This window comes from Ambystoma mexicanum, chromosome 13 (assembly GCF_040938575.1).
Source record: "Ambystoma mexicanum isolate Mex_15411 chromosome 13, UKY_AmexF1_1, whole genome shotgun sequence".
In the NCBI taxonomy this organism is placed as follows: domain Eukaryota; kingdom Metazoa; phylum Chordata; class Amphibia; order Caudata; family Ambystomatidae; genus Ambystoma; species Ambystoma mexicanum.
Window position 1 is genome coordinate 236,946,571 of NC_090938.1, and position 27,440 is coordinate 236,974,010.

General features: G+C 46.5%; 1 protein-coding gene across 1 annotated transcript in view; it reads right to left on the bottom strand.

The window, feature by feature from the left end:
* Positions 1 to 27,440, bottom strand: part of ACTR6 (actin related protein 6) — a 601,838-nt gene that overhangs the window by 120,930 nt on the left and 453,468 nt on the right. Inside the window, exon 9 of the mRNA XM_069633699.1 lies at positions 5,810 to 5,981. Coding sequence (XP_069489800.1) covers positions 5,810 to 5,981 — 172 coding nt within the window. The remainder of the gene's footprint in view (positions 1 to 5,809; positions 5,982 to 27,440) is intronic.

A 27,440-nucleotide genomic window follows, 5' to 3' on the forward strand; every position in this document is an offset into this window, starting at 1 on the left:
CACCCGCCGCTTTCTTCTTGGCCGCTGCCGAGAAGACAGAGTCCGGCATGGGCTGGGCCCTGAGGCACAAGGGGGCGTCATCGGGGACTCGGTACTTCTTCTCGTACCTGTCCCTCTTGGCGGGTGTCGTGGAAGGATTCTTGAGGATAGCCAGACCCTCATCCCAGATGTCGTCGAGCAATGGCACCGCAAGGATCGTCTTCCTCTTGGCCTCTCGACGTTGGTAAAGAAACCCTTCCTTTTTCTGTTCCTCCGGGCAGAGCTGGAAGAGCTTGGATGCCCTGGCTATCATGGCGTGAAAGGAGCCAATTTCATCGGGTGGAGAAGCCCGAGGGGGGGGGGTGAAGACGGGATGTCCGTTGTGTCATCGCCACCATCGTCCGTCCCCGTCTCCTCTCTAGGGTCCGGCGAGGGGGATGAGGGGTCCACAGGCCTCATGGGCACGAAGGGAGGAGCGGGGTGGACTCTCCTCCGCTTGTTCGGAGGGCTTCCCGACGGGCCTGGTTCTGGATCCTCCATCCGGGTCCGTGGCAACCTCGTGCTTCTCTCAGTACATTAGGATTGAATCGCCAACAAAATGGCCACCGAGCTATCCTGGGCTCGGGTAATGGCTGCGACGGACGGGATGGCCACCCCACTGGGCCCTCCTCGTCGCCATCGTCGCTATCTTCGATCACATCAGCGGGAACCGTCCCCTGGGATCGAACCTTCTCGAACTTCTCATTGAGGCCTATGAACCTCACGTTGAGGCCCTTCCCACTTTTCATCAGATCCTCCTCAGAGGCTGATTCCGAGACTGTAATGGCCACCGTCCCCCCTCTTTTTCCGCCGGGGTCTTCACTAGGGTTTTAACGATGGGCTGGAAAGAGGATTCCCTCTGTGGTGGCAGGGATACTCTGGGCCCAGAGACCGTTTCCACTGGCGTAGTCTCAGCCAGCTTCGCCAGGGTCGCAGCGACCACTTCGATAGAGGCCTTTGCCGGCTGGATCAAAGCCCTCACCACCTTAGGTGCATCCTGGGCCTTCGCCTTGGGGGGAGGTTCAGCGCCTCGCTCCCCCTCGGGTCCCTTCGAGATCGACTGGGGCCGCTTCAGCAGTTTACCCGGGTTCTTGGACTTCCTCTTCCCTGAACCAGAGCGCTGGCTCGTGGTTGAACGTGCCGGGGAAGTCGCGCCCTGCCTGGCAGCCGAAGAGCCCGACCTTTCGGCGCTCCCGGTGTCCATGGACTCGCAGTGCTTGGCCTTCTGTTGGGCCCCTGTCGCCGGGGCGCCCTCACAGGACTTAGAAGCCCGCTCAGACTTTTTCTTCACCTTCTCACCTGCTGTGCCCTTCTCCAGCCAAGCGGCGAGGCGGGAACGATCTTGTTTGGTCCGTTTCGAAAGGTTCTTGCAGAACGCACAGTCCTTCTCCATGTGCGTCTTGTCCTCATGAAGGCAGTAGAGACATCGCAAATGCTCGTCCTCCTTGAAAACATTTTGTAATCCGCATCCAGGGCAGCACCTCAACAGCTTGGATCCGGCCGGCGAGCTTCCCTCGTCCTGGGCCATGTCCGTTGAGGTAGGCCGCAGATCTTCCGGAATCCTCCAAGAAGCGTAAACTCGAAGTAAACTTCACCCTGGAGGGGCGTAGAAGAATTCCGAAAGGGTCCCCGTTATTGGAAGTAGAAACGGTGGAGCTTGAGGCTCGATTAAACCGAAAAATGAGAAAATCTCCTGAAAAAGCGCAAAAACGCAGCCAAAAACTTGAGAGCTAAGCACGAGGACTCCCAACACTTGAACGTGCGGTAAAAATCTGAGGGTGGCTGCCAGAGGCGGGGCTTAGGGAGAGGGCAGTCATTGGCTGGGGGCAGTATTACCCAGAGATCAGTGATTGGTTCAGAAACTAAACTGATACTGATTTTTTTCTTTACCGAGGATTCCCAGTCTGACAACGGAGAATATTCATGAGCATGTGAATCCATGCCAGAGCCCATGCTGGAGAAACTCAGTATCGACTGAGGTATAATAATCACAGTGCCTAGATGTTGGACGAACCATATATGAAGCGCTACATAAAGTTTAAATACCTATCTGAATTATCACAGGAACAGGTTATGCTGAGTTTCTATTTCAATTACAAATGTAACTTTCATTTGTTTGTTTTTTAACAGCGCTTGCACTTCCTGGAGAGTCAGGTTTTGGATGTTTTAATTGTAGTCTTGAAGATTTGAGAGGCTAGAACACCTGTGATTGGTGTAATGATGCTCACCCTTGAGCAAAGACTCTGCTGCCACTGGCCATGTATAATGGTACCATTGACTGCAAGATGGATGTAAACTAGACCGTGCATAGTAATCATTTTACAAACTGTTTTTATAATTAGAGTGTAAATTTAATAATAAGTGTAAAAATGATCTGCCTCCGCATGATTATGCACAGAACACCGGAATTGTGTCATACTGGTTTGCTTTCACTACAAAACATGAATACTCAATTGCATCTTAGTTTTCATGTCATTAATTATACACTCCTAATATGCTAGGAAAATAAATATGGACAGTGCTTCTGTTTGCTCCACACACACCACAGTATAAACTGAATGGAAAGAGACCATTCCTTTCATCACAGTGTGCAGTTTCAGATAAAGCTTCAGAGAAATACATTCTGTTTCAGAGACTTTTATCCATGGCTTGAATTACATCCATGTAGATAAAAATCAAAAGAAGCGTTCTAGTTTCTGTCAAGTAACCTGACCTTTGCACTGCCCTCTGCTCTAAACTTGTGTGTAAATGTACACAGGAAAATAATAAAGCTGTCATATTTACAAGATTTTCATGTGTAAAAAGGCTTGGTACGCACCTCATTTGGAGGCCTGGTCGGCTGCGTGACCTTTAATGGGTGGACCGTGTTGGTACAACAACTGTGCCTAGACTGAGTACACCCCTCTTTGGAAAAGCCACTTAAAGCACCACAAGGAAGCTTGTGATTGATTCTAAAAGGAAACCGTGTGATTTGGAAGTAAGGAGTTGAACTCTACGAAATTGCTGAACGATAGCCAAGACAGAAGAGCTGGGAAGAATCTCAAGGAACAGGGTTGTGTTGAAACTGTTGAAAGACTTGAAAGCTTGGGGAAGGGAACTCTTGTTGTACTGTGAACTATTTGAACTTTGGGGAAGGGAAACCTTTTGACAAAGAGCTGGACAAAGCTCAGAACTTTTATTTGAACACCTATTATTTTTAGGCTGACATCCCTACACATTGTATAAAAATAGATGTGAGGGCAAGCATAGGTTTTGAACACATACATACATTTGCTTTGCACTTCCTGACACAGACTATCCTTAGTTTTGTTTAGGCAGGGAACTCTCACCTTAGCTTTTGGCAAGATAGGCCTTTTTCCAACCGTCTTTATTTTAAATAAAAGTTTGTAGCCCAAACTTTCAGTGTGTTGTCTGTCTCATTTAGGATGCCTTTACATATGCTAATTGAGGAAGTATCCGGTGGTACTTGAAGTTGTTAACAAAAAATGGGGTTCTCTAGTTTGTTAGGGAGTTTTTCTAAAGTCCATCTATTTACGACTTTATACGACTCTCACTACTTGGCAATACAGAATTCCAACTTATAATATAGGCTTGTACCACTCAAGGTTTGCGTAGCTATGGCAGTGCAGTCAGGCTTATCTTCGGAGCGAGAGAGGGGTGTGGGAATGAAGAACTAGTAGCATTCATATGGTCCAAAGAAACACATACACTCTGGGAGTTATATGACAATAATAGTGGATTATATATATGCACAGGCAAAGAAAAATCTTCAGAAAGGTAAGTACTACCACAATTAGCAAACAACATAAAACCAATGCAATGCATGTGGTAAGTAAAGCACAGTGTCAGAAGACATATAGAATATGCCATTCAAGGTAAGTTAAAAACACTTTGTAGAATATTCTGTTTCAGGAATAAAATGAAGTTACAAGACTAAACATAAGCAGGTAAGCACTTTCCAGTACTTGTAATACTTTCCTTCGAGAGGCCTTCGGCTTTAGAAGTCCTTCGCTATCTAGGTATGAGATTGTCTCAGAGTCAGAAGACGACACTGGACATCAGTGTTCTTTTACAGCAGAATAGGATAAGGCACAACATGTAGAAAGGTCAGTTTCCAGGGATTCTTCTGTAACAAGTAAGTATTACGCTTTTTGTAGGTTAAAAAGGGTTCATGGACTTCGTAGAAGGCTCCCTGAATGCACACCAGCGTTAGGCCCGGGCGAACACCCAAAGGCACAAATTACCACCTCAGCAACACAAGAGCAGCAGATTGACTCTGGGTAAGTATTACTTCAAGTCTGACAGTACCTCAGAAGTGACGAAGATGATGCAGTCAGGCACCCTCACTATGCAGCAGCTCCAAGACCCGGTCACCGAATGCTTGGTCTTCTGACGGGAGGACACTGAAGGGATTTTGCAGCAGCATTCAAGTGGAAAGACTGCCAGAAATTGATTCTTCATGGCTTGTCGCAGCTCTGTGATCTGGGCGCCCTTTTCAAGACACCAGATGAAGAACAGTTACTGCTCGGTCGATTTGCCTCACTTTCTCGGTTCTGCACTCTGGTGAGGGGACTTCAAGGAGTGGAATCTAGCCTCTGGAGGTCTGTAAGGAGTACACCAAAGTTTTGGGAGGATTCAATCTTCTGAAGACTATGCACTGCACGATCACCGGGTATTGGTGGGTTGCAGCCCAGGAAGGTTGCAGGTCGTATGGCTCAAATTTCTGGTTGTCTGAAAGCTGATTGTCCCCGCCAGCTCAAATGAAGGAGTCCTTTTAGGAGCTCCTCTGTTGCATGGAAGAAATGGTGAGCACAGCAGCGGCCACTCAGCAGGCATCTCCGGTTGCTGGAAGTAGTCGCAGACCTCTTCTCTTTCACTACGGATTTAGTTCCAGTGGTCCACCAGGAATCCAGCCAATCAGCATTCATGCTACAGTAAAGCTTTCAGGACAGCTAGCCTCCCAGTTGGAACTGGCTCCAGACAGGCATGCCAGAAGACAAAGGTCAGCAGAGTTTCTAGATCCTCCCCTGCTTTCTGTCCTCACAGACACTCTGGAGCCTTCTCAAAGGATTCCTGCCAAAGACAAATGTCAGACCACCCAGCACGACAGAAGGACCAAGAAAGGACAAGCAATCAAGACATGGTGAATAAAGAGAACAGTCAGCATTTTGGGTTAATTGTGACCCTACTGTGCATTACCGCACCTGTGAGCACAGCCTGCCAGTAAAAATGACAAAAAGTCAGCTGAACACTTCCACTGCCATCAGCCATTCAGGTATGCTTGTCACTAAAAGAAATGTTACAGGAGCAGTGATAAAGGGGATAAAGTGTAGCCCCTCAGCACTTCAACTAAGTTGGTGTGTGCTGATCTCACAATATACAATGTAGAAAGGATAAAAAGTATCCCTCTACCCTTGGGAACATGTGTTCTTACAAGGAGAATAAAATAGAAAGTGAAGCCCCAAGGGGCTCCACAGCAAAAACTGCACAGAAAGGGCCATGTGCTGCAAAAGGAAATTACAGATGCCTATAAAGTTGGAGGAAAGCATGCCTCAAAAAATAAATTATGCAGAGACACACAAATTATTCCCATAGCAAGAGTAAACGAATGGGTGAGTGGGGGAAAAAAGGTTCCCACTCACCTAGGAACATAGACAAACAATTCACAAGTCCAGCAAAGAGTGCTGGGGGTCTCACAGGAAAAAGGAGATTTGGTATACGCATGAAAAATGTACCCAATACTAGACAACAGGAGTGCAATCATGGTAAAAACAAACACACAAATGAGTACCTCCAGGAAGATTCTGAACAGAGTGTACAATGGCTTCTGGAATTCCCATTTCCGGAATGCCTATATCCGATGGGTGGAAAAGTATTTCGGGAACAGCAAATCTTTCATTTGTCAATCGGAGAATCTGTTCCCCAGTTTTATACTTTCCACTGTACACCATCTCTTCTCTTGGCTAAATGAGATACAAACAGACATTTAAGAACAAACAGTTTAAAGAGAATATTTGAAACAAATACAGAAATATAAAATTCTTGTAGGGTGTCTGTCTAAAATGATGTCCGGGGAGAAGTAACGCTCTTCGAATGGCCCTCGAATCCCAATGGAGTGACCAATGTCACAGCAATTGTCTATCCTAACATCCAAATCATCCGGCAGTCCAAATCAGTATCCATGGTTCAATGTTGCAAACATTTTAATGTTCTGGTACATTTTGTGAAACGCAAAATGGGCGCCACGTCCAGTGTGCATTATGTGCTTAGTGATTCAAGCATAACATGTTTTTATCAGAAACATTTTTCAAATATAAAGGTCTGTGTTAATTCTTGTGTTCCCAAAATGATATGTGTTTATGCAAAGTATACAGAATCCCTCACTGCTGTTATTTGTCCCCTTATGCTTTCTCATATTGGTATTTCAATAGGTTACAGTGGTCGTGTACCAGACCGTCTATCGTGGTATGATCATCTATTAGAACATAATTTATCTGGTTATTATAGGATTTGATAATGCGCTCTGCACAGTAAGACCAAAGTCACCTACTCATTATGACTAAAGTAGATAATGGAAGTAATCACTAGGAATAATTTTGTACTTTTTTAAAAATAAGTTTGCAATGCTAGAAGAATGAAATACCCTTTAAAAAAAAAAATAGCTGCATTTGTAAAAAATAACTCCCCCGCTCAAGGTATTGGTTTTGTTTCCGCCGGTTGCGCAGCTGTCTGAACAGCTGTGGGGGAGGGGGGAAGGAGAGAGAGAGAGAGAGGAGAAGAGAGAGGGAGAGAGAGAGAGGGGGGAGAAACTGATAAAGAGAGAGAAAGAGAAAAAGAGAGAAAGAGAAAGAGAAAAAGAGAGAAAGAGAAAGAGAAAAAGAGAGAAGGAAAAAGAGAGAGAGAGAAAGAGAAAGAGAGAGAAAGAGAGAAGGAGAGAGAAGGAGAGAGAAGGAGAGAGAAGGAGAGAGAAGGAGAGAGAGAGAAAAAGAGAGAGAGAAAGAGAGAGAGAAAGAGAGAAAGAGAGAAAGAGAAAAAGAGAAAGAGAGAAAGAGAGAAAGAGAGAAAGAAAGAGAGAAAGAGAAAGAAAGGAAGGGAGAGAGAGAGAATCTATGAAAAAAATGATTGAGGCTTTGTAGTCGGCACATAACTTACCACAAGATGGCCAGGATAGTGCACATTACTGTTAGGGACTTAAAAGTCCACCTATGGTATGACTATAGAAGACTCACTCTTAGGTGTACAGGGATCCAATTCTTAGGTTTGGCCTAAAAAAAACCAAAAGGTTTGGTAGCCATGGTCGGACTAAGTATAGGAGGGAGAAGGGCAGTAGTTGAGTACAAAGACCTTTGAGCACACTTACAGTCAAGGAAACACTCACTGTGGTTATATACAAATATGGTTATTATATATACTATGACAGTGTTAAAATCACTACAGTTCTGGCAACTAAAAATGGTTCCAACAGATATTTGTTGTTGCAATACTTCATTCAATAGTAGACCTTTAAATGATTAACAATTAAGTATGGGATAGCTTGAAGATAGCAAATCATTCATCAACCAACATTTACTGAATTAGCAATGCTGGTAGGTAGGCAACTTTTGGGAAAGCCTTACTTTAGAAGTCCAATTATATCTGGGGAATGAGTCTCAAAAAGTCAGATGGGGACAGGGGGGAAACGGGGGTGTGGGTAGGGGTCCAGTGACCAGCTTTTTCGTAACAAGTAAGTCATGGAATTGGATTTAAAGGTTTCGGGGGGGGCTAGATGGGCCATCTGAAGGATTTCATCCTTTAGGACAGATGTCCTAAAGGATGGCCTTGGAGAAGAAAGTTGGGTCGTCCACACCAAAGTGACGCAGGAAACTTAGGAGGAGCAAACAACAATACAACAACTGCCTAGGTAAGTACCCAGGAGTAAAACCGTACCTTCTATGATAAAGAATGATGATGTCACTGGCAGGTCACCATAGTAAGATGATAGCAGCTCTGGTTCGGGTCTCTGGACTTGGCGGCTGAAGGAGGAACTTTTGGCAGGAGCAGATGGCCAGACTCCAACACAGGGATGCCCAGCAGACGATCTTCAGGGCACTTGGTTGTGGAGGCTAGATATAGGTTTTGTAGCAGAGACAGTTGTGCCCTGGCAGACTTTCTTCTTCTTTCGGTCCTCGATTCTTCTGAGGTGACTTCTACGATCGGGATGGAGTCTCTGTAGGCCCAGGCAGATGCACACAATTTCACAGCTGGAACTACACTTGAAGAAGACGATGCACCGCAGCAGTGCCAAAGGCCCAAGGGTATTCAGGTTTTGCAGGACTGGAAGGTGGCAGCACTTTGTGGGATGGTTCAAACTTCAGACGGATGGTCTTGAGACTGGTTAGGCCCACTAGTCCAAGCGAGGAAGTCGTCCGGTCTGGATCTTCCCTGTTGCACAGAAAATAGGGCTGGAGCAGCAATAAACACTCAGTAAGCTTGGCGGTCGCTGGAGGTAGTTGAAGTCTTCTTCCCTCTACTTCAGAATCTATCTTCCAGTCTTCAACTCTGGCATCAGCATCAAGACCCTAGCCTTTTATGCAGGAACCCAGCCAATCAGCATGCATGCAACATTCAAACCTTGGGTGGTGGCTGTTTCAAGGAGAGAGCCATGTACCCACTGAGAACTGGATCTAAGAAGAGATACTTGAGGACAAAGCCCTGAGGCGTTTCAGTGTCCTTCCAGCTTCCTGTCCTCCCAGACACACTGGTGCCTCCAGGCAGGCTTCTCAATGGCAGCCAGTCGAAGACAAAGGAGTGAGCAGGACTTCCCCCACCGAGGTTAGCAGAGGAAGTCTCAAGAACGGGCAAGCCATCGTGAGTTGGCAAAAAAAAAAAAAAAAAAAAAAAAAAGAAGACGGGCACCATTTTAGGTCATAGATTTGTGTCTTTTACTGAAGCTGTCACAGGTTTCCCCCCTTTCTCACCTGTTTCCGCTGCTTGATGGACTCTTTACAAGAAGTTTTCTTCCGTATGGTACGGGTCTTGTACAAGCCCGCTCGGCCGTCTTTGGCTTCCAGTGTTCGTTCAGCTTCGATGTCCGGGATCAATAGGAAACTCCAGGAAGTCCAGGATAAGGAGAAGGTGACTCGGAGGCGGGTGCACGGAATCTGGGAAGAAGGCTGAAGAAGGAGAAAGGATAGTAGGGGAAAGCGAAGGATCCGGGAACCAGGTAACAACAGAGTTCCGGGAATGCGAACTACGTAGCACACGTCTAGCCACAGCTAACAGTAGCGTTGAGACGCGCGGGGCCACCGGGGGTGTGGCTAATTTATAGAACGTGCTACACTGGACGTGAAGGCTGGTTAGCAGCATTCTGTGCTTACGGCCATGTTGGAAGTGCAACAGAGTGCAAGCCCCGATGTGTCAAGGACCAGGAGGCCCAGAAGGGGTGTGTCTGATGGTTCATGACAGCATGCCTCCTCCGAAAACCCGTCCCGCCGGGTTTGCCCGGGTGTATGAGATGGAACCTTCTGAGTAACCTGGGGGAATTTAAGTTTGAGATAGGTTCCCACGTGCGTTCACTGAGAGGGTATCCTTTCCATTCCACCAAGTACTGGAGCTGACCACGTTTATATCTGGAGTCACATATTCTGGAGACTTCATATTCCAGTTGGTCATTGAGAAGTACAGGATTGGGTCTGAGGTTAGTCCGAGAGGTCTGAATGTATGGTTTCAGTAGAGATGTATGAAAAACTGGGTGAATTTTCTTCCAGGAGTGTGGTAATTTGAGCCGAAAGGCCACTGGGTTAATGATTTCTTTTATGGGAAAAGGCCCAGAATACCGGGTGGGCCAGTTTATTTGGCCGTAGATGTCGGGGTAGGAGTTTCGAGGATAGCCATACTGTATCTCCGAGTGCGTAGGAGGGCCCTGGTCTTCTCTTGGAATCCGCATAATGCTTGGTATGAGTCCGTGCCCTTTCTAATTGTTCTTTTGCTTCTCTTTGAATATTGATGAGTGTTTCAATCCAGGAATCGACTGTAGGAACAGGTGTTGGGTGTGGAAAGTAGCACTGAGGTATGAAATCCTTGACTGCAGAAAAAAGGGCTAGTCTTGACAGCTGAATGATCCGAATTATTACAGGAGAATTCCGCCAGAGGTATCAGAAGCGACCAATCATCCTGGACTTTGGTAGTGAAACAACGAAGATATTGGTCCAGGGTTTGATTCACACGTTCGGTAGCGCAATTAGTCTGTGTATGATACTGTTACGCTCACCTGGCTCCCACAGGGACGTCGATCTGAACTGAACACCTGCGGTCTCCACCAATGTGACGCGTAGTGCCGAGATGATGGACTGGACTGGACTGGCCCACCTAGCTTTGTTTGCTTGGCCCGTAGGAATATTCTTCTGATGGTTTGGAAAGATGAGCTCTCCATCAAGCATTGAGCGCAGGGGCGCGTAGATAACCAGTTGCTTCACTGGCTCGAAGGAATTGGTGAGTTCCAGAACAATATTGGACTCTGAGATTCCCAGCAAGACGCCGTAAGTATGTAGTTCGTAAGAGTTCAAATGTCTGTCTTTCACTCTTGTCCGAATCCTTGCAGGTTGCAGCTTGACCCTAGCGAAGAGTTCCTCCTGGCAACCGGTAATATTTAGGTAAGGATTTGTATTATCCAACAAAGTTTGATAAAATAATGTCAATATGTAACCTGTTGCTTTCTCCCTTATTCAGGCGCTGAGAGAAAGTATGAAGTCTCGGGGAATAATGCCTCCGGCGGTAAAATCAGGTAAGTCTATTGTGGTGAGGAGGTTTCCCCTTGTTTGTCCCTTTGTTTCCCCTTGCTGTCCTTTTGTTTCCCCTTAGGGGCCGGGGATTTGGCGAGGATGCAGTGGAAGCTGCGCCGACCCATGAAGAGGAATAGTACCTCCGGTGGTAAAATCAGGTAAGTCTATGGGGGGTAACTATATTGCCTCTGTGTATTCCCTTGGCTCACCTTGCTGTTCTTGTCTTCCCCTTAGGTGCCAGAGTGCAGCGGGAACATGCAGAAGGATGCGGTCGAATGTGAAGATGCTGCGAAGGTCGGCGAGTTCAGCGCAGCACTGCAGCAGGCGAGGCAACACGCATAAAAGGACTTCTTTCTTCCAACTCGAAGGCGCGAGAATTCAGGTAAGATATAAGGTATTGCTCTTGTTCTAACCTTTTCTCCTTCTTTCTCCCTTTTTCTAGGAGCTCCAGACTCGAGGCGGGCATGGCAGAAGACTGGATGCAGACTTGCAGGCACGGTGAGCATTATGCTGCCGGATGCAGAATAACGCGAAGCGTGTGCGGCTCTTCGGGCGTGGTTTAAATAGCCTCCAAAGTAGTCCCAGGTAAGTATTCCTCCCCAGCCCCACCGAGTAAAAAATAGTCCCTAGGTAAAGTAGTCCCTTCCAAGCCTCTGTTGCTTGGAGCTCTTGCAGCATGGTCTGCATAAGGTAAGTTTGCAGCATGGTCTGCATCAGGTAAGTTTTAATCTATGAGCCTGGCGCCTATGGTGCCAGGACTGACTCCATATGAGCCTGGCGCCATAGACGCCAGGAATGCCCCCAGATAGCCCCTAGTAGGGGTTGTTGGGCTTGCTTGGAATAACTTGATGCCTGCTTCCGGGGTTGCTGGACTTGGTCTGGGTCCCGGGGGTAGGCATCATGACAGATACCCTGAAGAGAGGGCACATTGTATTCCTAGTATTCGGCAAAGGTGTTTCCAAAATTGAGATGTATTGCGGTCCTCTGTCTGATTTGATCTTGGAAGGGAGTCCATGGAGTATAAATATGTGTTCCAGGAAAATTCCAGAAAGTTCTGAGGAAGAAGGTAGCTTGTATAACGGTGTGAAATAAGCCATAAGAGTAAATACATCTATGGTGACCATTATGGTTGTATACCCCCTAGAAGGTGGTAGTTCTACAATGAAGTCCGTAGCAATAATTTTGCAGGGCCTTGTTGGTAGTGCGGGCTGCAGTAGGAGGCTCACCGGTCTCGTTATGTTTGTTTTGACTACAAACTGCACAGGCTTGAATGTACAGTCGTACGTCAGTCTTCATTCTCGGCCACCAAAATTGTCTTTGTATTAGATGAAGGGTGTTTGTGATGCCACGATGTCCGGAGTGAAGGGTATCGTGACTAAGGTTTATTATCCTTTGCTGTAGTTTGTGTGGGGATGACTAAACCTTTATCCTTGAAAGGAAATCCATCCTTATTTCTGAGATTCCATCGGTTCGTTCCTGAAAATTCTTTCCAAAGTTTAGAGGACTTTGTTAGTCTCCTGGACGAGGTTCGGATACAGATTGCTTGAGCTACGAATATCGTGTGTGGAAACATTTTAGGGAATGACCGGTCTTCAAGGGTTTCGTAGTCAGGACATCAAGATAGGGCGTCAGCAATTATATTCTGTGTTCCAGGGACATGATGAATCTGAAACTGGTTTTGGGCGAAGTAGAAGGCCCAACGGGCTTAACGGCTATTCCTACATTCCAGGGCCTGTAATACTTGAAGATTTCGATGGTCCGTGCGAACCTGGACCGGATGTTTTGCTCCTAGAAGTAAATGACGCCAATCTGTGAAGGCTTGACGGATGGCTAGCAGTTCCTTTTCTAAAACAAGAGTAATGGGTTTCACTCAGAGTTAATGTCCATGAAAGATAAGCAATAGGATGTTCCAGCTTATCGTCGAAGTCCTGTTTTAGGACTGCTCCAATGGCATAGTTAGAGGGGTCCGTCTCCACTAGGAATGGCCCGTTGATGTCAGGTTGAGCCAGGGTAGGAGCTTGTGTAAACTCTGTTTTTAACCGTTGGAAGGCCTCCTCTTGGGCTGATGTCCAATGAAAAGGAGTGTCTTTCTTCAACAGGGCAATGATCGGTTGGACTATCTCGGAAAAGGAAGGCATGAATTTCCTATAGAAGTTAGCCAAGCCTAGGAAAGACTGGATCCGTTTCACGGTGGTTGGACTTGGCCAAGATAGTATGGCCTTAACCTTAAATTGATCCATTCTAATACCTTCTGGGCTAAGGACGAATCCTAGATAGTGAACAGTAGCGACATGGAAAAGGCACTTCTCGGGTTTTGCCAGGAGCTTGTTTTCACGTAGTCGCTGTAATACTGCCTTAACATTTTCTTCATGCTTAAGAGGGTCCTTAGAGAATATTAAGATATCGTCCAGATACACGATGACGAAGAGAAACAGCATGTCTGAAAACACCCGATCCATGAAGCGTTGGAAGACCGCCGGGGCATTTGCAAGTCCAAAGGGCATGACCAAGTATTCAAAATGACCAAAGGGTGTTCTAAAGGCTGTCTTCCATTCGTCACCTTCTCTAATACGGATCAGATGGTTAGGCACCTCTGAGATCCAATTTGGTGAATATTACGGCTCCTCTTACTGCTTCTAGGGTATCTGAGATCAAGGGCAACGGATGGCGATCCTTAAGGGTGCACTGATTTAAGCCTCAATAATCAAGACAAGGTCTGAGCTCATTGGTGTCTTAGGAACAAAAAACAGTGAGGCTCCAGCTGGGGATTTGGATGGTCGTATGATGCCATTTTCAAGGTTAGTATCCAGATATTCAGGGAGGGCCTTTTTCTCCGGTTCGGATAAAATGAACATCCTTCCACAGGGATTCACAGCTGAAGGTTCGGTTTCAATAGCACAGTCTTCTGGTCTATGAGGAGGTAAGGCTTGAACAATAGCAGAAGAAAACACATCAGAGTATTCCTGATAGACTTTAGGAATCCGGATGATGTTTGAAACTGAGTGGGCCTTGATGGTTTGCTGAAAGTCCTTCCGATGGTGTTGGAGCGTGGTCCAGGAGTAGGCAATGAGACACGCAATGCTCAGAACCCAGGAACAAGGAACCTGCTTCCCAATTGATGTATGGATTGTGTCTTTGTAGCCAGGGCATTCCCAAAACCATTGGATAATGGGCAGACTTTATGATGTCAAACCTTATCTTCTCTCAATGGTGGTTGATGCAAGTTCAAGGATGGAATAGATGTGGAGCAAACATCTCTCTCCCGACTCTGTGCTCCATCTAGAATCGGGATTTGGCGTTTCCCGAACGCCATGGAGGGGCTATAGGACACTCTCACTAAATGTTTGTCTGAGGCACAATACATGCATAAGCCGGTATGGATCCTTCGCAACCTTTCTTGGGGGGATATGGGTCCAAGGAAGGCCCCTAGGTGCATAGGTTCGGGTTTGTTACTAGGAACAGAAGCACATTCAGGTTTCAAGGAGGTCTCTATGAGGTTCTTCTGGAAGGGTAACTTGGTCTTCTTTTTCTCTGCCTTCCTTTCCTGGATGCGGAAGTCAATCTGTAGAGCGAGATCCATAAGGGCTTGGTATGAACTTGGGCGTGCCACTCTGGCTAGTTCATCCTTGATGTCTTCATTTAGTCCTCTTCGAAAGAGAGTGAAGCAGGCTTCAGAGGACCAGTCCGCTTCTTTAGCCAATTGCTTGAATCGTGTTACATACGTGAGCATGTCCTAGGAGCTCTGCTGGAAATCGAGTAAACATGGTCTTAAGGGCTTGAATGAATCCGTCATAATCATCCAGGAGGGCATCTCCGGCATTAACTAATGGTGTGGCCCAGGTTAATGCATTCCCGGAAAGGTGCAAAATAATAAAGGCCACCTTAGCCCTGGGGGTAGAGAAATAATAGGGCTTAAAAGTAAAGTGGACCAAACAGGAATCAAGGAATCCACAAAGGTTTTTTGCTGTCCCATGGTATTTGTCTACAATGCCGCCCAATAGTACACTTTACTTCGTGGTAGAGTAGCGGGATAAGACTAATTGTTTTAACGCGGCATTCTCTGCCTTTAGGTTTTGTACTTTGGTCGTTAGTTCTTGCATGCCGCGCATAAGATCTTGAATGGCCGCCTCCATGTCTGTATCGACTTCAGTTAGGTGGTGTCTCAATCTGTCACATGTTTCCTCCTTTCTCACCTGTTTCCGCTGCTTGATGGACTCTTTAGGAGGAGTTCTCTTCCGTACGGTACGGGTCTTGTACAAGCCCGCTCGGCCGTCTTCGGCTTCCAGTGTTCGTTCAGCTTCGATGTCCGGGATCAATAGGAAACTCCAGGAAGTCCAGGATAAGGAGAAGGTGCACTCAGAGGCGGGTGTACGGAATCCGGGAAGAAGGCTGAATAAGAAGGAGAAAGGATAGTAGGGGAAAGCGAAGGATCCGGGAACCAGGAAACAACAGAGCTCCGCGAAGGCGAACTAAGTAGCACACGTCTAGCCACAGCTAACAGTAGCGTTGAGGCACGTGGGTGTGGCTAATTTATAGAACGTGCTGCATCAGACGTGAAGGCTGCTAAGCAGCGTTCTGTGTTTACGGCCATGTTGGAAGTACAACAGAGTGTAAGCCCTGACGTGTTAAGGACCAGGAGGCCCAGGAGGGGCGTGTCCGATGGTTCATGACAAAAGCTGCGATAGAAGCCTGCATGTAAAATCACAAAAGTAAGTAGAAAATATCCACTGCCGCCAGCCACTCTGACTTGCCACTGTAATTCGAAGGTTACAGGAGAAGTGAGAGAAGGGATACAATGTGTCCCCTCAGTACTCTACATAAGGAAGGGTGTGCTAATTTCAGAAAAGAAAAGCATAGGTATGGTAAAAAGAATATCCCTCTAACCTGGTAACAGAATCTTATCACAGGAATATAAAAGAAAACCAGAGGGAACCTCAAGGAGCGCCCATCAACACTGCACAGAAGATGCGGTGTGCTGCAATAGTAAAATACAGATGCCTCAAAAAGATGGAGGCAAAGGGTTCCCACTCACTCAGGAGAGTCTGATAAAAACCCAAAAGCCCAGCAGAAAGTGCTGGGGGACTCAGTGGGGAACATTACACATAAAATGGAAATTCTACATAATCGTTAATAATGGAAGTGACTCTCATACCACTTGCCCTAAAGCTCATCATCATGCATTCTTCCTGGCATTGGGAAGACACAGAACATTTTGTCCAGCAAAAAGTAAAAACCTTGGTTCTACAATCAGAGGCTGAGGTTTACCGATCAGGGCAAGCTTCTAGGTGGAAAGCAGGATAGGCAAGACTAAAGGAGAACACATTATTTTGAATAAAGAAATGTCCCCAAAGACCATTTTTATGAAAGGTCAGTCACTGTCTTAGGATAACTAGTATTCCCCCGCAAGGGGTATCATAGGACCTGTATCCACTTAACCAGGGCTTTGTCATTCAAAGGAAATGGTATGAGAGACAGACAGTCCTGTAATTGGCTGAGTGGGATAGTGTTCCCAATGATGCTCTGTTTCACAATGTTAATTACAGGACCTTCCTTTGGAACCACTCTGGCACCTTTCCAAACATAGGGATGAGGGGTGGGAAACGTGTTGTTCTGTGCACTTGGACCTTGTGACCAATCAGAGGAAATGCATCCCCTACCCCCAAGTGGGAGCCTTTCCCTTTGAGGCTAGGGAGGTGAGCCTGCTGTGCGACATCCTCCCTAGGAGTGAAGGCAAGTGTGACCTCACCAGAAGAGACTCCACGTTAGGGTACAAGGACTCCCATTCCTGTGAGGAACTCCCCAAGGATGGGAAGACCATTGCCTACATGAGATGCTCCACAATTCCAGAAACTGTTAAACCCCAAGCCTGGGACGAAGAAACAACTGCCAAGAGGTCAGGCTGTTGAGTTTCAGAAATAGGACGAGACCTCCAAGACACAAACAATAAGGCGGCAACAGGAGTCAGCCCTGCACATCTCTTCGGTGTGGGAGGCTGAAACTGCAAGAGAAGACATCTTGTGCAGGTTGAAGATCCACAAATTAACAAGTATTAAATCTTGACAGCCTGCAGCGAGGTAGCCCAGGAGAGAGATGGGCAGTCCTCCGGGTGGCCCAGGGACACTTCTGAAGGCTCAGCAGGTATGGATCCTCGAGCATTAGTCGGCACAGGTTACTCCCACCAGTCCAGGATGGTGGGAGGGAGGTCAGAGCACCAAGTATAGCCTTTTTGAGGTGAGGAGAGAGGAGCAGGGCTTCACCGGAACATGGCTGGTGGGGATGCTAGACAGCTGCAATGGCCGTCCTTGGGTCTTCAGCAGGCTGCACTTCTACGTAGAGATCTTGGGTTTAACAATGATCTGTCGAATAGCTGCAGAAGTACTCCTTTTATCCAGGATTTGGATTGGAGTCACCAACAGGTCTGCCAATGGTAAGGATCTACACTATTCAAAATGGCAGGTGTCCAATCATGGTCAGCCACTGGCCACGCATTCTGCCCAGCAACAGACACTGTGGCACGGCTGAGGACTGGGTCGAGTTGGATCCAGCCCTCACTTCCCCCTTCACACAGACTGACACTTTGTTTGAGAAAGGAGAGGTGTTGCCTGGCAAGGGCTTTTCCATTTATGGCAATTCCAGACCAGAGAGGGCAGGAAAAAGGTCAAAGTACAAAATGGCCAAAGGACAAGCAAAAATATGCTTTATGGCAATATGTGGTCAAATGCAAAAGTGCACGAGTTAAAAGAAAGACACACAGTAGAAAGATATCTGCTGCCACTACCCCATTCTGAATGTTCTGTATTTGTAACCACAGTTACAAAAGAAAGCATTAAAGGATATACATTTTCCTAGCTATCCTTCAAGATGTGTGCAGTTTTAAAACTGATATATATGAGATACATTATTCACTGTAATCACATTTCTGGTACTTGTATCTGCATAGATTCACATGCTCTGCATAGTCCCACATCTAGTGGAAGTCGTAGAGTATTACAAGATTTGTTTTCGAAACTCAAAAACATACGTCTACAGGGTGTGTTAGTAATACTATCCCTAGTGTGACGGGCACTGTACCCATTGGCATTCACACATTGAGGTCCAAGGTCCATCAGATTGTTTCTGACATGAGGCTGCATGAAGTGTAGTACAAGTATAGATGTGATAAAGCAGAAACAGTGGTAACACAGAAAACATCTATGCACCTTCTGCTCCAGAAGGGAAGGAAGGGTGAGCGCATGTGAATCTAAGCACATTCAAGCACCAGAAATAAGATTACGGTGAGTATGTATCCCCTCTGGAGCTTGCGGATCTGCTTAGATCACATGCTCTGCATAGATTAACAAGCGCTTTCTGGAGAAGGAGGTGACAAGTGAGAAGGTACAGCGGCAAAGATGTTTTAGGACCGCTTTTCCCACCTGTGAATCTGCTTTAGAGTGTGTATCAATGCAATAATGTGTGAACGTATGGATGGAACTCCATGTAGCAGCTTTGCAAATGGTGTCTAGAGGGACGTTTGCAATGAAAGCGAAGGTAGCTCCTGTACCTCTGGTAGAGTGAGCCCTGGGGGCGAAAGGTAAGACTTTCTTGGACAGGGAATAGCAGAGCTTTATGCACCCTGCTATCCATCTGGAGATGGCGTTCTTTGATATGTCATCACCTTCTCTTCCGGGTGCAATGGAAGCAAATAGCTGGTCTGTTTTCCTTAGAGGTTTAGTTTTGTTCCTATAGTATAAGACCAGCCACTGTATTTCCAGCGTATGGAGGCTTATTTCGACTGAGTTAGATGGATTTTGAAAGAAGGTAGGAAGTTCAATGATTGATTAACATGGAATTTAGGTGAGAACCTAGGATGCATAATGAAAAAAGGGTCTTGTACGGACAAAGCCTGCAGCTCACTGACTCGTTTTATGGGGGTGATGGGTACTAGGAATGCAGTTTTGTAAGTCAGATGTTTTAGGCTGGCCTTGTGCATAGGCTCAAAGGGTGGACCCATGAGCTTGGAGAGCACAACATTGAGTTCCAACCCGAGGGAGTGTTGGAAATTGGGGGGGTATAGCCTCTTTACCAAATCCATGAATGCCTTAATGACAGGAACTTTCCACCAGGACACCTTGTCCGGTTCAGTTGTGTAAGCTGACAGGGCCGCCAGATGCACTTTGATGGAATTAAATACTAGATCAGAGTCTAGTAGTTAAAACATGTATTGTAGGTTGTTAGCTGGAGAAAATTCAGTTGGGTTTAGTGTTTGTGATGTGCACCATATCACATATCTCTTCCACTTATTGAAATAGCAGTGTCTGGTGTGGAGTTTTGGTGCCTCTTTTAAGATATCCACACACCATTGCTGGAAAATTTGAGTGGCCAAAGTCTATGACTTTAGGAGCCAAGCTGCCAAGTTCATAGACTGATGGTTTGGGTGGAGGGATGCTCCCTTGTGTTGTGTTAGCATGTTGCATGGGCACGGGAGTTTGACTGAGTCGCACATCGCCAGTTTGCGCAGATGTGGAAAACAAGGTTGTCTTGCCCACATAGGAGCAACCACGATTAGAGGTACTTGTTCCTGGTGCATCTTGTTCACTATTCTGCTCAGGAGTGGTGTTTGGGGAAAAGTGTAAGCAAATTTCCCTGACCAGTTCATCCACAGGGCGTTCCCCTTGGATCCTGGTTGGGGAAACTTGGACGCGAAGTATGGGCATTGTGCGTTTAGGCTTGTGGTGAACAATTTATAATGGGGGGGTGAACCCATAGTGAAAATATTCTGTCTAGGATATCTGTTGAGTTGCCACTTGTGATCTTCTGGTAGAGGGTCTGCCAGAGACTTGAGTTCCCCTGGAACATCCTGAGATGTTAGGAACATGTTCCGCTGGAGTGATCACTTCCATATTTTCTGGGATAGCTTGGACAGACAGTGTGCACCTCCTTGTTTGTTCAGGTAGACCATGATAGTGGTGCCGTCTGTGAGGACCTGCACTGTTTGACCTGCGAGATGTTGCTGAAAGGCTTGAAGAGCCTTGAGGACTGCCAAGAGTTCTAGGAAGTTGATATGTCTTTGGGCAGTAGTGTGTGTCCACTGGCCATGGGATGTGTGGTGAAGGAAGAGAGCCCTCCCCCATCCGGCGGCTGAGGCATCTGTAGTTTGAATCGCTTGTGCTGGTGGTATGGCAAAGGGTTTTCCTTTTAGCAGGTTGCCCTTGGACCACCAGCGAAGAGCCTGTACCACGGTTAGCGAAACAACCACTAGATTGTTCCACTGACCGCTTGCCTGAGACCATTGTTTTGCTAACCATCCCTGGATTGGACGCATGCGCAGGCGCGCAGATCCACGTGAATGCATGAGGCCATCATCCCAAGCAAGCGCATTGCTTTCCATAGTTATCTGACAACCGACCTTGTAGTGAGGTACTTGCAACAGCATATGTTGTACTCTCTCACTTGAGGGGAAAGACAGCTCCTCTTTTGTCTTTAGGATAGACCCTAGAAATTGTTTTATTTGGCTGGGGACTAGACTTTCTTTTCGTTGATGTAGAAACCCAGATTGAAAAGAAGGTTTGTTTTTTGCGTATTTTGTTTGCAAATTTGAGGGGATTCCCCAGTGATTAGCCAGTTGTCCAGATAAGGGTATACAGGGATGGACTTTCAGCACAGGTGTGCTGCCACTAGTGCGAGCACCTTTGTGAATACACTTGGTGCTGAGGAGATGCAGAAGGTGAGAACTTTGAACTGGTAGTGAACTCTCCCCCCCGCCCCCATCTTGAAACGCAGATATTTTCTGTGCACAGGGAGCATTGAAATAGGAAAGTATGCATCTTTCATATCCAATGTTGCCATGTAGTCCCCCCGTTTTTGGAGTGGGGTTACCTCTTGGGGCGTGATCATGCAAAACTTTTGGGGTTTGACATTTGTTTGCAGGACGCAGAGCTAATACTTGTTTACCTGGTTTGCTGGGAGGATCTCTATGGCGTCTTTCTCCAGCAGTGCCTTTACTTCTTCCAACAGTATGGGCCTCATTACGACTCCGGCACTGGACGATGGTGCTATTAGCACCATGGTCCATGCCGGAGTCCGGCATGGTGGATGGCGGAATTACCGCCCCATTCCAAGGTGAGTGGGGCGGTAATTCCCCATTCACCATTTGCCCTTCCCCATTTTTGCCCCATAGGGCATAATGGGGATGGGGAAGGCGCTAATTACGGCACCGTAAATTACGGTGCCGTAATTAGCACCAAGGTCGCTTAGCGCCTTGGACTTGAACGCCTGCAAAAAGCAGGCGTTAAAGTGTGAATCAGGCGTTAAGGGTTTAACGGCGCCGTTAACTCTTAATGCCTGACTTGTAATGAGGGCCTATGCGTTTTTCTTCTGTTGACATTTTCCTGTTTCTTGGCGGGCGGTAGGGTGGTTTTTGTACCAACTCGACAGAATACCCTCCTGCCACGGTGGACAACACCTACTTGTCCAACGTTATCCCCTCCCACGTGTTGGAGGGGTGGAGCCTCTCCCAGGTGAGGTTCTGCACCTTATTCAAGGATGTTCATCTAAGACAAATACTGTGAGAACCAGATATAGCATTAGTCTGGATCCTAAAACTTGAACGGTCCCATGAATTGGCAGATGTGTGTCGCAAAGAAGTCGGCCAAGCTGGAGGAAGCTTGCGCCACAAGTCGACAAAAATTCCACAGCACAGACACACGTCTGCCGTGGAACAAGAGAAAGGGGCCAGGAAATGAAACCCATGTCCCAACTGTGGCTACGACCTACCCCACTCGAACGACTGCCCGGCAAAAGGTAACACCTGCAGGAAATGTGGACAACAATCCATTTCACCAGAGTATGCAGTGCACCAGCACGGTCGACACACTTGCGAGGACGAGCTGGATCAAGACAATCATCTCAGAGACAATCACAGAAGGTTGCAGTAGTCAAACAGCCACCCACGGACAAAGAAGTTTGTAGAGGAGGAGACAGATGAAGACGTGTTCTTTGTTTCCAGCCTGTGAGCTGCAGGCCTCAAAACAACGCCAACCAAAGTGTACAGTCCACATCTGCAATTCCCAGATTCCGATACTGCTTGACACTGGGGCGCCCGTAAGCGGCATGGCGGACAAACATTACTGCTACTTGACAAATGGCACGCCCCATTGCACCCGCTCGACATAAGGACACCACTATCAGAGCAAGATTCTTTGTCACCAAAGTGAGCAAAGTCACATTACTGGGGTGTGCCACAGCAGAAGCTTTGCACATCGTAAACTTTGCCTTTGGAGTATATGTACAAGACATTCAATCCCTACAGACTAGGCATGCAAAAGTATTCAGAGGCATAGGGAAGTTCCCAGTCTGCCTACACATTGAACAAACTGTACAACCAAAGCATTACAGCACAGGCGAGTGCCATTCCACCAGCGTTGGTTGATAAAGAGCTTGAGAACCTAGTCAACATGGACATTATCAAGGAGGTATAAGGACCGACCCCATGGGTCTCCCCAATTGTGATTGCCAACAAACCCCACCAACCAGAAACCATTTGCATATGTGTGGATATGTGCCTCCCAAATAGAGCAATCAAAAGAGAAAGACACATCACCAAAGTGCTTGATGACATTCTAGCGGACCTACAAGAGGCAAAATTCTTCTCCAAATTGGATTTAAGATCAAGCTATCACCAGCTGGTGTTGGACCTAACCTCCTGCTACATTACCACGTTTACCACACATTGAGGGCTGTACAAATACAAGCCCTTCAACTTTGGCATCTCTTCAGCCACTGAGGCCTTTGTGAACACAACCTGTGGTGCAATGGCAGGGCTAAAGGGAGCCATCAATATAAGTGACAACATCATGTTCTACTGCAGCTCGGAATAAGAACATTTGGAGATGCTATGGAAGGTACTGGAATGCATCCAGCAGCTTGGACTGCATGCGTAAAGATAAATGTGCATTCTTACAAAAAAAGATTGAATTCTTTGGATTTGTGTTTCGGGAAAACAGGATTTCTCCCCCTTCTAACGTTTCAGAGGTACGCAGTTTTCTTGGTGTGTTCACGAACTGCCAAAGATTCATACGTAACCTAGCTACTCTATCTGAGCCACTTTGCAATCTCACCAAGAAAGACTGGAACTGGAAATGGCCAGTTCTCGAACAAAGCGCCTTTGAGGAGATCAAGAAGGCACTCACAGGAAAAGACACCATGGCGTTCTTTGACCCAAATAGGAAAGCCGAAATCATCGTGGATGCCAGCCATTTGGTCTTGGGGCTGTGCTGGTACAACCTGATGACTACGAGATGCCCATCCTGTTGCATTTGCGAGCAGAGCTCTCTATGCTACGGAAAAGAGATGCTCACAAATAGAGCATGTGGCCCTAGCTGTGCTCTGGGGCTGCAAACACTGTCACCAACCACAAACCTTCTCACAATCATGGTTGGCTCATCTTCCAAACCACCAGCTTCGATCGAGAGGTGGCTGCTCCCCTACAAGAATATGACCGCAAGCTGGTGTACCATCCGGGGACTGCGAACGCTGCAGACTACCTTTCCCGGCATCCAGTGGAGGTGAAAGAACAGGAGCAGAACAATGAAGGACAGAAACAGAGAAGTTTCAGCACACCCTGGCGTCGGCTGCAATGTCAATATGTCTCTCTAAGAAGTACAGGAAGCATCAGCAAATTACAAGCGTTTCTGGCTGCTACAGTCAGCCGGGACCCGAGTAGAATGGCAGTGCGTCCTGGAAAAACTACACAGGGGCACACAAGACGCACAAACAAATGTGGCATGTGTGAACCAAATTAACCTTTATGGACAATGGCCTGGTCCTCAGAGGGTCGAAAATGGTAATCGCCTCTAGTCTAGTACTGCGAGTGTTGGTGTTGGCACACAGGGGACATCAACGAGTGGCCAAAACCAAGCCTCAACTCTGGATGAAGGTCTGTTTTCCAGGCCTCGAAGACGAAGTGGAGGAATTTGTCTGCGTGTGGGGTCAAGCAGTACTACCCCACCAGAGAGGACCCTACATCGGAACCATGGAGCAGAGCAACATTCTGTGGGGACAGTACACACAGACTTTGGGTCCACCTGCCGAGATACCCACTTCATAGTACTTGTGGACCAGTGGTTAATATATGAAGAAGTGGAAGTCATAGATTTCTCCTCACTTAAAGATGTAGTACCTGTTCTAGAGAAGGTGTTCACCACCCATTCACTCCCCAATGAAATTTGCACAGACAATGGCCCACCATTCCAGGGCTTAGGTTTCTCCGAATATCTCTAGAGCCTAGGAGTATGACACAAAGGAAATGCCAGTATGGCCGAGAGCAATAGTGAGGCAGAAAGGATGAGGACCCTCAATATAGTATTCTGCATTGCACTTGGACAGTGTGAATGAGAACGGCAAACCCTGTACCAGTTGGTCAGAATATCGCACGTGTGGGGTCAAGCAGTACTACCCCACCAGAGAGGACCCTACATCGGAACCATGGAGCAGAGCAACATTCTGTGGGGACAGTACACACAGACTTTGGGTCCACCTGCCGAGATACCCACTTCATAGTACTTGTGGACCAGTGGTTAATATATGAAGAAGTGGAAGTCATAGATTTCTCCTCACTTAAAGATGTAGTACCTGTTCTAGAGAAGGTGTTCACCACCCATTCACTCCCCAATGAAATTTGCACAGACAATGGCCCACCATTCCAGGGCTTAGGTTTCTCCGAATATCTCTAGAGCCTAGGAGTATGACACAAAGGAAATGCCAGTATGGCCGAGAGCAACAGTGAGGCAGAAAGGATGAGGACCCTCAATATAGTATTCTGCATTGCACTTGGACAGTGTGAATGAGAACGGCAAACCCTGTACCAGTTGGTCAGAATATCGCACCACTCCACACTGCTTGACTGGGGTACCGCCTGCAGAGGCCCTCTTCCAACGATGCCCCCGGGGACTGTTGCCGGATCATTCCATCCGTAGTCCCAGTGTGTTTGACGAAGAACTAGTGCCCCAGTGAAGGAGGGGGCAAATGAGAGAGAAAACATCAGAAGGGAGATTAAGAGATCAGCAACTGGAGGTAGGGTACAATGTGCTTATATGCTCTAGACACCCAAAATGGAAAATGTCTCTGCCCCACAAGCCTACTTCGCTGAAAGTAGTGAAGACCAAAGAGTTTATGTCACAGCATCTAATGGTCAGGCCACAGTAACAAGAAATTCCAGCTTCTTCCGAAAGATGGGGAGCTTGACTGGAGAAGGAAGTGAAGACAGCACAAGCAGTTCAAGGAGAGCAAATCCCACACGATGGGCAAGCCTCGAGAGTGAGGAGTCCGATATAGGAGAGCCATTGTCCAGCAATGACAAGGACGGCCTAACAATCAAGGGGGAGGTAGGACTCTGAGCAGAGAAGATTTGGAATGCGGAAGGTGCTACACCGCAAGAGAACGCTGCAGACAGCCAGACTACCCGAAAGATGTTGAAGTTAATCTCTCTTGATGTGAATGTTTGTCAGTTGAATACAGTTGTTCACCCCCCCCCATGTGTTCATGTTACAAATTACTCGTTTACACCTGTTGTTTGCATTATTTAATTATGAAACAGGAGGTGTTGGTCTATGTCCATTTAAGCCTATCGTGACATGCAAGGTCACGTGGCAAAGTGAATAAAGGGAGGCCACCGGTGTCACGTGGTGTGTGAACATGGGACCTTGTCAACCAGCACCACCGTCTCTGGGTATTCATTTACCAGGTGGGTAGGCCTCATCTGGGCGAGGCCATACCCTACCACAGTGGACTTTGAAAAGCATGTGAATCGAAACAGATTAACAAGTCTCCAAAATGAATAACTGTATGAAATATATATGATTGCTTTACACCGTTTTGCAACTGGACATGATTTTACTTTGAAGCTGTGCATTTGAACTGCAGCTACCAGCTCTCCTCAGAGGGTACCACAGGGGTTGGACTGCCCTGATGAACTGCCCCCAGCTGGGGAAATAAAACTAGTGCCTCACGCAGAAGCAGAGAAGGGACAGAACCTACTGATTATTGGTGAAAATAACAACAAAATTAAAATAGCTAAGCCAAATTGAAGCAGATTGTAGGGCATCATCTTAAAATGCTCATAGTGGGCAAACCTAAGGGTAATAATGATATTCATATATATGTATGGGAAGTCAAAATAATGTGAGAAATTGAGGTAATAAGCGTGTACTGAAAAGAAAAAGTCGCACAGAGAAAAAAGAAGGCTCAAGTGGATAGTGGTATACTGGATGAGGTACTTGGGGATATTGAAGTTTTATTTCAAGCAAACTGGACTGAGGCAGGAATCAAACAGAAAGATGGTACACTACAGGTAGGTGTTAGCAATATGGATTTAGACAATAAGAAAGCTTGCCAAGTGTCCAAAGAATATTTGATTGCAGGAACATTTGTAAGGAAGTAAGTGAGCCCCTTTACAGTGCTTGCTTCGGCTATGGATAGGCATGCTGTGTTAAGTAGATCTACCATTTTGTAAGTACTCCACAGTGTGGTACCCTTACGGGTAATTACCATTGAAGATATTAAAATGGACCAAGCTTAAGCTGGAATATTACCTACCTCCAAATTACAGTTTAAGACAGAGGGAACATTAGACTACATTCTGAAATTTGAAGTGGAATTATTTAAGCACGGTTATCGCTGCACACCTGTAAGGCTACCCGAAGTTACATTTAGGGTTGTAGATCAAAGGAAGTTAGTTAAATATATGGATTGAAAACAATAATATATTACCCCCAAATAAAATTGGATTCTGAAAGCAGACCAGTACTGTACTCAATTGAATTACCTTGGTGACATTGGTGGAGCACGCATGGGACAAGCGGCAGCTACCCGTATGCTATGGTTTGATTGATTTTTCCGCCGCCTTTGATATGATCATAAGAAACCGGCTATGGACAAAGTTAGTGTCTTGGGGCATTCCTGATGGGTTGCTAGCCACGATTTTAAAATTATACTCTGATAAGAGGATGAAAGCTTGTCTCGATGGGCAGTGTTACAGAGTGGGTTCCCACTCAAAGAGGTGTTAAAAATAGATGTATACTTGCCCCATCCTTTATAATCTATGTCGGCAGATCTTGATAGTTCCATGGATGTTCCTAAGGGGTGTGCACCTAAATATGGTGATTTGAGAGTTGGGTGGATGGGATACGCAGACGATCTAGTGTTAACTCTATTATACCCCAAAGGGATTACAAACACAATTAATAAGTCAGGGAAATGATGCACATCTCAATGGTTTGAAAAATAGTTCTGAGAAGACAAAACGTATGGTTTTTGCAGACGTGCAAAAAAACAAAACGTGTAAATGTCTAATGAGTGTCAATATGAAACCGACAGAGCAAGTGGCTATCAATAAGTATCTAGGGGTACTTGTGGACTATAAGTTAAAATGGGATAAATATTGGGAGTATGTGAAGGGTTGAACATTGCAATTGGTGAAAGCAATTAGTAGCTTTATTATCAAAAAAGGGGGTATTTCTATGAGCGCAATGCTCTTGGTGTATAGAACGAAAATTGTCTTGCACTTGCATTATGGGGCTGAAGTCTGCGCACACCCTGTTTGAAAAGGAACTAAATACACTGGACTTTAAGATCTTAAGAACATTGTTAAGAATTCTTAAGATTCTGACAATAAGATTTATTCAACTG